The sequence below is a fragment of the Xenopus laevis genome, chromosome 9_10L, assembly GCF_017654675.1.
Source record: "Xenopus laevis strain J_2021 chromosome 9_10L, Xenopus_laevis_v10.1, whole genome shotgun sequence".
NCBI lineage: Eukaryota > Metazoa > Chordata > Amphibia > Anura > Pipidae > Xenopus > Xenopus laevis.
Window position 1 is genome coordinate 45,542,273 of NC_054387.1, and position 16,464 is coordinate 45,558,736.

General features: G+C 44.1%; 1 protein-coding gene across 2 annotated transcripts in view; it reads right to left on the minus strand.

The window, feature by feature from the left end:
- The window catches only part of soga1.L (suppressor of glucose, autophagy associated 1 L homeolog), a 62,150-nt gene extending 53,164 nt beyond the window's left edge, over nt 1–8,986 (minus strand). For both annotated transcript variants that reach the window (XM_018235278.2, XM_018235277.2), the window contains exon 1: nt 8,368–8,986. In XM_018235278.2, the coding sequence (XP_018090767.1) occupies nt 8,368–8,850 (483 nt within the window). In that variant the 5' untranslated portion in view covers nt 8,851–8,986. The remainder of the gene's footprint in view (nt 1–8,367) is intronic.
- Between the last annotated feature and the right edge of the window lie 7,478 nt (nt 8,987–16,464).

Genomic DNA, 16,464 nt, shown 5'->3' on the forward strand with positions numbered 1-16,464 from the left:
GGAGACCCAGGGGGTAAACATCACTGAGTTAAGAAACATTCGCTCTTTATTTGGATAGATCTCGCTGCTAAATGAGATCGACCTTAGGTAACCATACTGTACTGTCAGGCAGCTCGAGGTGTCATGGGGAATGTCAAGGAGATGTGAGCATTACAAAGGCTCGTTGCTCTGCTTTGCCAAAGCATTTCATCACACGGAGGATGATTCTGCTCTGTATCACATCCACACCCTATGAAACACGGACACTTTGTGCATAACGCACGAGATAAGAATGTGCAAAACCAATAACATGAGATAATTCTGGACACAAGCTCCAAATGAGGAGAAGAACAGTACTGAATATACATGAAGCCCTATAGCCTTCTGTACTGGCAGATACACTACTGGCAGATACAATAGACAGTTTTAAAAAAGGGCTGGACGCCTCTCTCTTTTCTAGACCTGTGGACCACGTAGTTCAGAACGCGCCCTTGTAACAACAGTGTTACCAGCTCATCTCTTTGATACCAAGCACATATGTAATTAGTATGCTGCTTAATTAATGCTACAAATGTATCTTGCAGACTGCACGGTTTCCAAACAGCCATGCAAAATGCAACGAATACTAATATCATGAAGCATAAGCATTTTATTTATATAGCCAGTAAGGGGTTAATTGGTAACCCTATGCACCACAATCTGTCTCTGTTCGAACAGGTGACAATTTTGCATAGACTATGCCTGTTATGAGACTCAGGCTAAAGGTGACCACACACAAAAAGATTTAAGCTGACGTTTCGGGTCCTTTATACTGATTCTGCAGCTTATCCACCCATGAACGGGGCCTTCTGAGAGGACCTCATTGGCTAGTTGATGCAGTTCTTGTCCCATCGGCGCCTATTCCCATCATTGTTATGCAATTGTTTGGCCCTAGAGCCAAACGATTGTATTAGCCCAACATCGATCCTGCCTTTGGTGGGTATATCGGGGGAAGGTCAAGTCGTTTGGCAACCTCGTCAAACGAGCAGATCTCATAGCGTATGGCCACCTTTAGGAGGAAGGAACGTAAATAAGCACACAGGTGTGTATACATAGAGACAATATAACAGCACTGCTATCTGCCAGAGGGGAAACAACCAGCTTTTGGAGATCAAGGAATTCTCACTGAATAGATATAAAATTTGTTTAGTCAATATTGACAACTGCTTGTCCCACCGAGGCAGCCATAAATAAAAGCAAAGGATATTAGTGAAGAGACGGGTTAACTAAGTCCAGCGAGTCTGAAAACAGCTGCATACAATCGGAGTTGAGTGTCAGTAAGCAGTGTGTGATGTTTTACAGTGCCCTTTGTGTGTTTGAATAGGGGAGTGAATTTCCTGTAACTCGTGCCTGTATCTACATTTCTTTCTCTGAAAAAGCAGTTCTTCCCTGCTTTTTGGCTGAAATTCTAGCTATCTTTATAACAGAGCATTCTGTCACAGTGACACAGATCCTAACTGATCCCTATTGTAAGCAACAGTCCTGTCCTGCTTTATGGCTGAGATTCTAGCTATCTTTATAACAGAGCATTCTGTCACAGTGACACAGTTCCTATATGATCCCCATTGTAAGCAACAGTCCTGTCCTGCTTTATGACTGAGATTCTAGCTATCTTTATAACAGCATTCTGTCACAGTGACACAGATCCTGATACCCATTGTAAAGGTGACCATTCAGAGAGATCCGTAGCAATGTTGCCAAACAAGCGGATCTATCCCCGATATGCCCAACATGCAGGAGTACAGGTGGTCAGATCACGGGACCACATCAACGAACAGTTGTGGTCTGCAATCCAACTGGATTTTTAGCCCTGCCCGATGAACATCTGATAGACTTTGGCCAGATATCGATCAGGGGAAGCCCGTCAGAGGGCCCCCATACGCAGGCCAATAAGCTGCTGACTCAGTCTGTCTGCAGCTTTTTATCGGCCGTGTATGGCCACCTTAAGCAGCAGTCCTGCCCTGCTTTATGGCTGAGATTCTAGCAATCTTTATAACAGAGCATTCAGTGGGCACAAATGGATTATGATGACTCGGTGACACCAAATTATTTAGATGGCCCACATGGTTTAAAACAGTTCTTGTGCTTATCTGTCTGTTTACAGGATTAGAAAGTGATACAAGGAGCAGCACGGGCTTAGCTAGGGAAAATAATATTGTTACATTATATACCCCTGCATCCTATACCTATGACTTTGTATTGGTTTTGTATGAAGGAGAACAACATAAGCCCATGGCTCTTGTAATACGCTATGGGGAAAGTACCAGCAAGTGGAACACAGATAAAATTATACATAAGCACAGATAATGTTTCAGGTACAGTGTGTAAAATGGGCTGTGATTGGACAGTTTAATCCTCCAATCATGGCAGAGTTTCTAGGACTCAAAATCTGTGTGTGTTTTGAAAAGGGCTCCAAAACATCCTGAGCCCATGAAAAAATACAGACCTAAGAGCCACTGAAGTTCTTACAAGAAATGCTTCCCCCTCAGAATAGGTTGGTCATTAAAGGACAAGTCATATCAAAACTAAAACTAAACACTAAAAATGTCCTAGGTGCTTTATCTGTATTCCCTTGATCTGTACTATTTTGCCTTGTCTCCAGAATGATATAATATGTTTATAAATACCTTGTTTTCTCTTTTTAGGGTCTTTTGGCACTAGTCAAGAAAATGCATAATAACGGTCAATTAAAATAACACTTGAATGAGAAGTGCATGTTTATAGGAGAGACACCAGAGCTTACAGGAAACACTCTGCAATAAAACACAGGACTTCTGCTTCACAAACGACATGATTACAGGCACCAGATAGAAATAACCAATGTGCCAATTCAGATGATTAAAAGACCAGTAACAGGAACGATTCTGTCATCAGAATCGGAGACAGGGGGACGATCCATTGTGCGGCGCTCGATTTCTCCTCCCTGCCTTCTATAGGAGATAGCCAGGGAGGCAAAATCGAGTGCCACACGATGGATTGTCGCCGTCACCGTTTCTGAAGAGGAGCGCAAGCGGAGAATCGGTAAGTTATTTCCTAATAAAGCTGTGCGGGCCAGTTAAAACCTGCAGCTTTAGGGTCAGGAAACACAGACAGATTCGTCGCCCAGTGACAAATCTCCTCTTTTACAGTGCAACTAATCTCCCCAAACTGCCTCCCCTGCCTTCCTCGTGAGGCAACATCGGAAAACGAATCTCGCCAAGTGCCATCCCGCCGGCGATCTACATTTTAGCCATCGAGAAGCAGTTTGCGGAGATTAGTCGCCCCAAAGGAGAGGAGATCTGTCGCTGGGCGACTAATCTCTCTGAATCTGCCAGTGTGCCCTGACCCTTAGTGATGTCATTGTGCAGGCCTGTCTCTCTGATGACATAATTACACTGCCCCACCCCTCTGGTGATTTCATTGGGTCACGCTCATGCTATAAAACTGGATAATGGTTGTAGGTCCATCAGGGGTAGGTTGGGAGGTGGTCTGGCTATTTCCAACCTGCATGTTGCTATGGGACAAGTATTGAGGGCCTTTGTTGCTCCAGATTATACAAAGGTTGCCTCCATGAATAACATGTGCATATGAATGTATATTTTTATATCTAGCAAGTGCATTGCTAGCTTTATATGTAAACCAGTAACATCACACGCACTCCCCTGCGCACACTAGGTGCTCTGGCATAAACAAGATTTCCATAGTAGCAGCAAACGGGAATGGAAAGGATTTTTCACCCTCCTGCACTGCAGTGCTCACAATAATACATTAGTGTGTTATTATCTGCCAGCTTATTGGTAGCAGGCCAATTGGGAGGCTTTAGAGGCACCCCCAATGGGATTCTTCATACAGCTTCTCGCTCATTCTGATACACTGAAGATTAGTTTTACACATGAGCAGGCACCCACTGCAGTCAGTTTTAAAATGACTTTAGGATACTGCCACGCAGGCTGAGAATCAGCCCTTACGCAGGCACAGAAAGTGGATTTTGGTGCCAAAATGCATATTTAGATGTTTCAGCACCAAAATCCGCTTGTGTGCCTGTCTGGGTGAAGGCACATCAGACACTTGACAGGGGCTTAAACTCTCTTATCCACAGGTCTAGAATCTGCCTGGTGTGGGAGTAGTCTTAAGCTGCCCATAGATGCAATTATACCATAGTACAAAGCAAAGATTTACGATTTTCATACCATGGCGATCAGTCGATCGGACAGATTAAAAGATTTATATAGTATATACTGATACGATCTCTGCATGTATTGCCTATCTGATGATATCAATTGGAGATTGTCACTACTATTTATCTTTCGTATGAATTCTGTCGGTCAACTAATGGCCCGAGCATCGGGTGATTTGTTCTCTTTACTACTTTTATCTTAATCTGAATGGTAAATTGCAGGTCGGAAGATTGGCATGGACGATCGTTCGTCTGACATAAGATATAGTCTACATGTCTATGGCCAGCTTTAGGATTAAAAAATTAGGTTTGTATTTGTGCCAGGAAAATACTGATGCTTTATGGTTGAGATTCTAGCTATCAGATCCTATCTGATATCCATTGCAAGCAGCAGTCCTGTCCTGCTTTATGGCTGAGATTCTAGCTATCTGTATAATAGAGCATTCTGTCTCATTGGCACAGATCCTATCTGATCCCCATTGCAAGCAGCAGTCCTGTCCTGCTTTATGGCTGAGATTCTAGCTATCTTTATAACAGAGCATTCTGTCACAGTGATACAGATCTTATCTGATACACATTGTAAGCAGCAGTCCTGTCCTGCTTTATGGCTGAGATTCTAGCTATCTTTATAACAGAGCATTCTGTCACAGTGACACAGATCCCATCTGATCCCCATTGTAAGCAGCAGCCCTGCCCTGCTTTATGGCTGAGATTCTAGCTATCTTTATAACAGAGCATTCTGTCACAGTGACACAGATCTAACACCCATTGTTAACGTCACTGCTGGATTTAAGCTTTAGTGGATTAATTAGAAGTAAACAACTTCCTGTAAATGTTTTCAAAGCTACAAATATTTCCAAAAATACCTCCTTAAATACTCATGTAAAGCTCTGTTAAAAACAAGGAACATCAGAATAAATGGACAAAATAAATGTAATTTACTTTTAGATAAAACAGAGTAAAAAAAAATTGAGGCCAAGCTGTGACAAACTGCATTCCTCCGGACATACCACCAGGCCCGGACTGGCAAATGCCAGAGGTCATAGAAAGTCACTATTTATTAGGCTGGTGGGGCTGTTTGGGCCTCTGTGTACTTGGAATGCCAGGGCCTATTTTGAATCCCAGTCCAAACCTGCATACCACCACCCACGGTATCTTCAGCTTTCATTGGGATGCTGGGAGTTGTAACTTAACATCTAAAAGACCTGGTTGTGGTTTCTTAAATGTAGCAGGTGTTCTTGTAGCCCCATAACTTCTATGTGCAATCCAGTGACCAGAGAAGGAATTTCCTGGGACAGTGTCTTCTGATCCCCTGACACTGTCTGACTCCCCCGCTCATCTCTGAACCTGATGGCCCCTGTGTAACACAAGCACTGCACAGCCAAAGGGGCCACATTCCAAATAAACATTTTCTTTTCCATCCATGGCCCTGAATGAGGTCTCTGGTTTCACAGAGGGAGCAAAACTGGCACGACAGCCGTAATGAGCATGTGGTGCCTTGTTGTGATCCGAAGCTGCACTGCAACAACGAGCCACAAGAAACACAAACATGAACACACACACAGACAGGTATAGTGTTACACACATCTTCTGTTTAAAGGGAGGCATCATATGCTGTTATAGCTACATGGTATCTCTTTGTACAGGCTATGAGCAAACTTAAGGTGGCCATACACGGAGAGATCCGCTCGTTTGGCGATGTCGCCAAACGAGCGGATCTCTCTCCTATATGCCCACCAATATCGGGCTGATCCGATCGTGGGCCCTAGGGCCCAACGATCGGATCCTAATGCATCGGAAACGGGGGTCGGATCGCGGGACCGCATCAACGAACAGATGCAGCCGCGATCTGACGGGATTTTTTGTCCCATCCGATCGAGATCTGGACGGCTTTCAGCCAGATCTCGATCAGGGAAGCCCGTCGGGGGGCCCCATACACGGGGCAATAAGCTGCCGACTTGGTCTTTCGGCAGCTTTTATCGGCCCTTGTATGGCCACCTTTAGACGGCTGTTCCTGCTGAATTGTACTTAGTACAAACAAATACTGATGCTGCCATATTTTTATAGTACATATCTATACAGACTATGAGCAAACTTAGGGGACTACTTTTTTAATACAAAAGCGGTATTTTCTGGTAAGGAGGCAATAAAACCACTTGTTTATTTAAGCGGCAGATGAGAAACGTCAGGCACCGCTGAATTACCAAATGAAATATATATGATGTTAAATGAAAGATCTATTATTTATAGCAACCAGTGCAAAAATGCATTTGATATCTGGTGACTAATCCAGCAAGTAGCAAGGCCAAGAGTGACTGTATGGGAATTCTGAGCCAGTCACTGTCCCAACATCAGGGATCATCTGGAAGTCATTACTCTTTAGTACCGAGAGGAGGGGGTGCAACATCCGGTGTGCCATGTATATGTGTGTGAGAGTGTCTATAAATATAACCCTCCACATGCAGCCAATAGGAGCAGCCAGAAACCAATCCTTTCTATTTGAAAATAAGCAGCTGTAATTCTAAAGAACACAGGTTGCAGAGCTCTGCGGCTGATTGGTCAGCAGATGTTACCATCTCCCCCTTACAGCCAATGAAAATACTGAATGTCTTCTCTTTTTCTCTTCAAAGATGTTCCAATTATTACCCTGCAGGCAATTAGCAGTAGGTGTTCCTTCCCCCTTATAAAGGCTATCGAGAAGAGTTCTAAAACCCAGCTACATTGATACAACGCAGCTTGCAAAATTCCACAGATTTAGGAGTCTAAAAGCGGAGATAAAATTACATTTTAATGAGGGAAGTAAAAACTTTAGTAACCCCCACCTAAAAGCTGCAGGATTTCAGAAAGGTAAGCCTATGAGGATGCTGGGAATTGTAGTTTACTAAAGACTTCAACTGAAATCCCTCTAGGGAACCGCGGGCTGTTAATCCCTTTAGGGATGCTGGGAAATGTAGTGTCAAAGGCCAATGTTTCAGGATATGGAGAGACATTGTAAGGATCCGCCGTCCCCTGTACACAAAGCTGACATCACAGAGAAGACAAAAACAGGGGTTTATCTACTAAGCAGGGATACAAAGCGGCGAGCCATGAAGTCACCACATCCTGTGTAACCTGTAGGAGACATCCTCCCAATCTCATAGCCGCTTCCAGATCCTGCAATTTAATAACATTTAAGAGGCTGTAGGATTCTGGGGTTAATGACATCAAATGAGCCAGCTGGTACCCCAATGTTTACATTCTTCTGCAGGGTTAATTAAACACGTCAAAGCCTCATTAACCCTCCCTCGTCCTGCCCTCTGCCCAATCAAGAGTCAATCAGCTTGTTGTGCGGAGTAAAAAGATGGATTGTTAACTCTGGATTCCAAAGAGCCATTTATTGCCCTCCGTGAATCATTGCGATTGTGCCACTGAGCCAGGGTTAAGGTAAAATTATGCACATAATCAACCACCACTGACTGCGACGCCAACTCATCCCTTTCAAAACGATGGCTGACTCGCTATAAGGACTGTTAGGATTCTACACAAAACTACACTGTATTTTCCTAAGTGCCTGTAACCGAGATGAGGAGTTGGCTGGTAACTCCCTGCAGCGCTGACAGGATCCCCTGCACTAGAATTACCAACAGTTTCCAATAACAAAATTCCTAACATGTGTATGGGAATGTCTATGCCCTACACCAAAATGGCAATCTGGGGCCTTTCCTTAGGCCTTATTTGCCCTGGGAGCTATAATTCTGCAGCCCTTAAATCAGGCCAGGACTGGCAATCTGTGGTTTCTGGAAAATGCCAGAGGGGCTGCCATAAGATACCATATAAATTCACTATTTAGTGGGATGATTGGGCCTCTCTCTACATGGACAGCCAGGGCCTATTTTGACTCCCAGTCCACACCTGCCCTAAATCCAGGTGACACTGCACAGTACCAGTATTAGAGGTATATATTGTTCTTGCCACATTGGTTAGGGGCACCATTAAACATCCATCTGTATCTCGACTATTTACAAATATAGTGTGATTCATTAAGATTCCAGGGCCCCCTTATTGATAGGGCCCATTATTAAATTATTGACTATATATCATGGGGAGCTACACAAGAAGATATTATATATATTTATATCTCTAACATATCGATCGGCCCAGCGCCCTACAGTAATCCCGCCCACGCGGCTCTCGCTCCGCCTCCGCGTTCTCACCTTTAGATAATCATTTTCGGAGCGCAGTTCCTCCATCTCCCGGAGGAGCCCCTCAGTGCCCCCATCTATCAAGTCCTCGGTGAGGTCGGAGAAGGCCATTGAGGTGCTGCATTGCAACCGGCTGGAGGTCCCCGACCCCGCGCCTCCTTCCTCGCTACTGGCTCCCCGGCTGGTACCGCTGCTTTCTTCAGACGCACATGAGCCCTCCGAGCTGCTGTCAGTCCGGGGCCCCGGAGCCCCTTGAGACTTCGATTTGCCCCCAGGCCGTGGCCCCGGTTGTTTCTTGGTTCCCGGTGAGGGGAGCGGGCGGCGGGGCCCCGGAGGCAGCACAGACAAGGAGGCTGGGGAGCTTCTGCGGGTTTTAGATAGAGACCATCCGCTCAGCTCCTTGGGTCGGGCTGGAGAAGGCGCCCGGTTCATTTTCTTCTTCTTCTCCGGAGCCGGGGGAGGGGTGGTGGCCCCTGCGGGCCCTCCCGGCTCCATTGCAGCAGTAGAGAATGTAGGGTGCCGCTCCCGAGCTACAGACTTCGAGCAAGTGGAGCAGCCGCTGCCTGACTTGGTATAACGGACAGGGATGTGTCCACTCTCTGCATCAGCTTCATCTGCCTCTGGGTGGGAGGAGCTAGAGGGCGGGGCAGGGGGAGACTCCGGGAGTGGGAGGGGGAAGCCGGGATGAAGTGTCTGTCTGTGCCCATCATTCCTTCCATTGGCTGCACAGCAAACTACAACTCCCAAAACCAGCAAAAGTCAGCTACAAAAATAGCTCAAAACTAGCCAAGAGAGTGTGCATGTATGTGTGCATGTATATGTGTGTGTGTGCGTGTATGTATGTATGTATGTGTGTGTGCATGTATGTGTGTGTGTGTGTGTGTGTGTGCGTGCATGTATGTGTGTGTGTGTGTGTGTGCATGTATGTATGGGTGTGCATGTATGTATGTGTGTGCATGTATGTGTGTGTGTGCATGTATGTGTGTGCATCTATGTATGTGTGTGTGTGCATGTATGTATGTGTGTGTGTGCATATATGTGTGTGTGCATATTTATGTGTGTGTGTATGTATGGGTGTGCATGTATGTATGTGTGTGTGTATGTGTGCATGTATGTGTGTGTGCATATTTATGTGTGTGTGTGTATGTATGGGTGTGCATGTATTTATGTGTGTGTGTATGTGTGCATGTATGTGTGTGTGCATATATGTGTGTGTATGTATGTGTGTGCATGTATGTTGTGTGTGTACATGTATGTGTGTGTATGTGTGTGTGTGTGTGTGTGCGTGCGTGTATGTATGTGTGTGCATGTATGTGTGTTTGTGCGTGCATGTGTGTGTGCATGTATGTGTATGTGTGTGCATGTATGTATGTGTGTGTGCATGTATGTGTGTGTGCATGTATGTTTGTGTGCATATGTGTGTGTGTATGTATGTGTGTGTGTCCATGTAGGTGTGTGTGCATGTATGTGTGTGTGCATATATGTATGTGTGTGCATGTATGTTGTGTGTGTACATGTATGTGTGTGTGCGTTTATGTATGTGTGTGTGTGTGTATGTATGTGTGTGCATGTATGTGTGTTTGTGCGTGCATGTGTGTGTGCATGTATGTGTGTGTGCATGTATGTGTGTGCATGTATGTGTGTGCATGTGTGTGCATGTATGTTTGTGTGCATATGTGTGTGAGTGCATGTGTGTGTGCATGTATGTGTGTGTGTGTGTGTGCATGTGTGTGTGCATATATGTGGGTGTATGTATGTGTGTGCATGTATGTGTGTGTGCGTGTATGTATGTGTGTGCATGTATGTGTGTGTGCATGTATGTGTGTGCATGTATGTGTGCATGCATGTATGTGTGTGCATGTATGTGTGTGTGCATGTATGTGTGTTTGTGTCTGTTCATGTATGTGTGTGTGCATGTATGTGTGTGTATGTGCATGCAGTGCAGAACAAAGAGGCTAACTTGATGGAATAAAGTATGTAACGAATAGAGACTAGGAGAATAGAGGTTGAGTGAGGAGAATAATAATATTAGTACTGAGAGTGGACACCTGGTCTATGGTTCCTTGGTGGGCCCTTGGTCTAAGGTTTTTGGGTGGGCCCCTGGTGTCCCAGTCCAACACTGTGTGCATGTATGTGTGTGCATGTATGTGTGTGTGCAAGGTGTGACAGAGGAGTCCCTGCACAAGTGATCTCCATGGTTGGGATCCAGGTTAGAGTCCTGCGCAGGTCCATTTTTTGGGACCCGTACCCAACCCGTACACGCAACCTGCAATCCGCAATCCGCAACCTCGACCCACAACCCGCTTGGAACCGCTACCCGACCCTACCCGCAAGTACCTTATCCGCAACCCGGACAAGTGACCCGGTGATCATCGAGAATCGGGAAGTGCCGTCATTGTAAACCGGAAGTGGCATAATTGGAAGCAGGCCTGATCAGAAAAAGAGGAGTAAAACAGGAAGTGCTGTCTTTGTAAACTGGAAGTGACATCATCGGAAGTTGCCGTGACCAGAAAAAAGGAGTGAATATCGCCATTGAGAAGACCTGCAGCCCGACCCGCAAACCTGTAGAACAGCCGACCCGCGTCTTTACCCGATCTTCTCCACTCAACCCGCAAGGTACCTCAGGTTTTTAGCGGGTAACCCGCGGGTACCTGACCCGCTGCAGGACTCTAATCCAGGTGACTATTATTATTTTAAGAGAAGTCTTTACAAAACATGTTTGCGCCAGGAATACACTTGGTTACATTCAGTGGCAATCCTGGCCCCCATTCCATAGAGCTCACCTTTTTGGTGCTGGAGGTCCGGGGCATCCTGATGTTAGCACGGAAAAGCACAATTGCACTCTCTGCTCTAGAAGAGCCAAATTGGCTCTTAAATCTTTTAGCGAATTTCTCAACTCAACTCATTGGCACAGCACCCGTGGTTACATCTAGAATTAAAGGCAAACTATATTAAAATGAACAGTAACACTAATAAAACTGGTGTGACGTGCTTCAGAAACACAACTATAGTTTATATAAACAAGCTGCTGTGTAGCCATGGGGGCAGCCATTCAAGCACAGGATACACAGTAGATATACAACATATATTATATACGGAGTTTATCTATTATCTGCTGTGTATCCTGTGCTTGAATGGCTGTCCCAATGGCTACACAGCAGCTTGTTTATATAAACTATAGTAGTGTTTGTGAAGCACGTCACACCAGTTTTACCAGTGCATCACAACAGTACATTATATTTTCATTACTTTACTGTTCCTTTCAGTATGTAGGTTTTAGCTCCCATCTATTTTATCCGATTAACATATAAGGGTATAGTTTATTGTGTGCTCAGAGCATTCCTTCTCTATATATTTGTGTATCTGCATAGGATGGGAGCTGCCATATAATTTCCCCAAGACACTACAGATTATAGGTTTTTTATGTTAGTGTTTCTTGCTGTGTAAGGGTAAAATATATGGGAAAGTGCAGTTTCATATGATGCAATTGCAAAAGATGCAATCAAGTTTTTGCTCTAAATGACTCTCTGCCAATGATTAGAGGGCATTTTTGTGAAACTTTTCTCAGCGAGACTGAACTTCCCTTTTGTGCTGTGTTGCTGTGTGAACAGAGAGCAGAAATCCCTTGAGACCATGTAGCTTTGCTGTTTAACCTCTGGAGCCGCGACCGAGAATGGAATATATATATATATATAGCAGCTGGCTTGTGTGTGTCATACATAGCAGTACGTTTCTGCTGACACATGGTCTGGCACATTAACTGATGCACTGCTCTCACTCATAAAGGAAATGTACGTCCAATGGGTCCCTCTAGCTTCCATTCAGGTGTATGACAGCTCAATCTGCTGCAGCTTCTGTTTGTCCAGATGTATTGTCTAACATCTAGAATATATATATATATATATATATATATATATATATATATATATATATATATATACAGGGCCGCCATCAGGGGGGGACAGGGAGGACAAGCGTACCGGGCCTGGGCATGAAGGGGGACCCGGCAGCGCTGCATTTTTTGAAGATCCGGGCCCCCCTTACGACGCGCCCGAGCCGTACGTCTTGCCTCTGCGTTGCCGAATGCGGAAGTGCCAAGAAGCTGATGCGCCGAAAAGACCCGAAGTCCCGAAAAAAGCCAAAGCGCCGAAAAGACTCGAAGTCACGAAGCCCCGAAAAGAACCGATGTCACGAAAACAGCCAAAGCCCTGAAGCGGCGCAAAGACCCGAAGTCCCGAATACAGCCGAAATTGAAGTCCTGAAGCGGTGAAAAGACCCGAAGTCATGAAAGGAGGCGAAGTTGAAGTACTGAAGCCATGAGTTCAATTCTACTGAACACCAGTTTGTGTGTGTTTTTTTTTTTTAATCCCCTGGCCACCAATGTATTATTTTAATATTATATAGGCCCCTGCAACCAATCTTTTTTTTTTTAAATCATTTTTTTGTGGGGCCACAATTTTTTTTTTAATTTGTAAGGGGCCCCTTGCCACCAGTGTGTTTTTTTTTTTGTTTTTTTTTGGGCCCCAATTTTTTTTAACTTGTAAGGGGGCCCCTGCCACCAATGTTTTTTTTTTTTTAATTAAATACTTTTAAAACGTGTACTGTTTTTATAAGAAACCTGACTGTATGCAGTGAAATTCTCCCTTCATTTACTTCTGTGGATAGGAATTGTCAGACGGTCCCTAACTGCTGGGCAGGTAAACAATCATACTTATGAACAGCAGGGGGAGCCCCCGCCTTACTTCCCAGCCATGCAAAACTCTAGCAGCTTTGTTTATGACAATCCCTAAGCAGCCCAGACCACACTGAGCATGTGCACAGTCTTAGTCTTGCAAAGATGTTTAACAAAGTTACAAGATGGTGACCCCCTGTAGCCAAATTTGAAAGCATAAATTATTTGTTTGATTAGGCTTGTGGTGCAGTAAGTTCATGTTTATATTTAGTATACAAAATACAGCATTTCTAGCATTATTCTATTTTAGACTTTACATGCCCTTTAAGATGGGGTGATTCAAGGTTAATTAATATGCATGTGCCCCAAACAGTGGCAAGTAGGAAAGAACTCCTAAGGGAAATAAGGCAGTATTTGCATACATCAATGCCAGTCATCCTAGCCGGGGACTTTAACTAGGAGATAGGTCCGGAATGTATAATAAATATGAGTATTTCACTTTCTGAGAAAAGTGGTCCAGGCAGCAGGGTTGGTGGATGTGGCTACTGAAGGGGGCAGGAAGGGCAAGCACACCTATTTCTGTGGCTCTCGCAGTAGCAGAATTGACCAGATTTATGTTAAGGCTGGTACTCCTTTTTCAGAGGTTAAAGAGATTAAAGTGGGTTTTTCTGACTGGTTCTTTTCTTTGAAATGGGTTATCAGAATGTCAGGGGGTTGGTAATGATCTGTGGAGGTTGGGGTCAGAAATATATAGGGATGAAGACCCTATCTGATACCCATTGTAAGCAGCAGTCCTGTCCTGCTTTATGGATGAGATTCTAGCTATCTTTATAACAGAGCATTCTGTCACAGTGACACAGATCTTATCAGATACCCATTGTAAGTAGCAGTCCTGTTCTGCTTTATGGCTGAGATTCTAGCTATCTTTATAACAAAGCATTCTGTCACAGTGATACACATCCTATCTGATCCTCATTGTAAGCAGCAGTCCTGTCCTGCTTTATGGCTGAGATTCTAGCTATATTTATAACAGAGCATTCTGTCACAGTGACACAGATCCTATCTGATACCCAATGTAAGCAACAGTCCTGTCCTGCTTTATGGCTGAGATTCTAGCTATCTTTATAACAGAGCATTCTGTCACAGTGACACAGATCCTATCTGATACCCATTGTAAGCAGCAGTCCTGTCCTGCTTTATGGCTGAGATTGTAGCTATCTTTATAACAAAGCATTCTGTCACAGTGATACACATCCTATCTGATCCTCATTGTAAGCAGCAGTCCTGTCCTGCTTTATGGCTGAGATTCTAGCTATATTTATAACAGAGCATTCTGTCACAGTGACACAGATCCTATCTGATACCCAATGTAAGCAGCAGTCCTGTCCTGCTTTATGGCTGAGATTCTAGCTATCTTTATAACAGAGCATTCTGTCACAGTGACACAGATCCTATCTGATCCCCATTGTAAGCAGCAGTCCTGTCCTGCTTTATGGCTGAGATTCTAGCTATCTTCATAACAGAACATTCTGTCACAGTGGCACAGATCCAATCCAACTTTGATTCAATCCGCTTTGTCTTGTTTGGGAAATTGTCCTGCCTGTGGGTGACAAAACTGCCCAAAATTAAATGAGAGAATTAAAACCCGAAGTCACCTTCTCCAAACCAGGTGAATGGAGTCTTTGTGTATAAATGTAGAAGAGAATATTTTCACACAGTTATGTAAGTATGTAAATGGTTCAGACAAGGAAACAATAAACAAGTGTCAGCCATAGGCACAGGCACCAACTTCTATTAAATACCTTAATTCATGAAAACTGGGTATGCACTATTTATTGATCTAATACCGCAATGCACTAATTGGAAGAGAAAATAATAAAATAGAAATGTGTTTTTAAAACACAACAGCCATAACTGAATGATGGGTAATCTAATCATTATAAAGCAAAGTGAATATGAATGGGATTTTGCAAATTGGATTTACTTAGTCACATTAGCAGCACTCTATAGAAATATATATCTATATACTGAAATAAGAAGCTTCTTCCAAATATATGATGATGCAGGAATATTAGGATGAAACAAACTAATCTTGTTATTAAAGTGGATTGTTATAATCTATGCTTTATTCAACCCCTCCTTCTTATTATTTTTGCAAGCTTGCAACATAAATAATCTGCCTCATATCCATGAACCGTGAACCCCCAATCTATTCTTCAGCCTTATGGCAGTGTCTAAACTGTCACTTGTACACTGCCAAATCCCTCTGCTGTTCCCTGTAGCACAGAAAGGGCTGGGACTGCCATTGTCATTGTTCCACATTGTTCTCACTTGGGGCTGCTCCTTTCATTAACCTCTATCAAGTGGTAAAAAAGACAGTCTGCTTAATCTAATGTTGAGTTTGGTTACCATCAATCTAACATGTGGCTCCTTGCCAGAACTGTCTTATTCAGAGCTGCTTGCTGGGACCCAGGGGAAAACAGACCCTATTATTTTCATAGAATAGGACTGACCAGCCTTCAGCTGTCCTTGAACTACTCGAATGAGTGGAGGGTTATAGGCTGGGCAACGTCAATAAAGAATTTCCATAGCATTCCTTATTAAATCAGCTATCCCACAGCCACAGCCCTTCCCAGAGACTATTATGCCCATAGCTACTATGCACCATCTCTCTCTACTATACAAGCTATCCTACAATCACAGTCCCTTCCCAGAGACTATTATCCCACTGTTACTATAGACACCATCTCTCCCTACTATACCTGCTATCCCACAGTCACAGTCCCTTCCCAGAGACTATTATCCCACTGTTACTATAGGCATCATCTCTCCCTACTATACCTGCTATCCCACAGTCACTTCCCAGAGACTATTATCCCACTACTACTATAGGCACCATCTCTCCCTACTATACCTGCTATCCTACAATCACAGTCCCTTCCCAGAGACTATTATCCTACTGTTACTATAGACACCATCTCTCCCTACTATACCTGCTATCCCACAGCCACAGTCCCTTCCCAGAGACTATTATCCCACTGTTACTATAGACACCATCTTTCCCTACTATACCTGCTATCCCACAGTCACAGTCCCTTCCCAGAGACTATTATCCCACTGTTACTATAGGCACCATCTCTCCCTACTATACCTACTATCCCACAGTCACAGTCACTTCCCAGAGACTATTATCCCACTACTACTATAGGCACCATCTCTCCCTACTATACCTGCTATCCTACAGCCACAGTTACCTTCCAGAGTCAATTATGCAGCTGCAATAATGCCCATATACAAACAACATGTTGTGTTCCTTTAAGAAAATAAAAGTATATGTGTGCTAAGGCTGCCAGTTCAACACTAGCATTCCTTAGAAAAGCCAGGATCTGCCCACATGTGTAGACACATATATAGTCTTTATCTCAACCTTGCTGTGA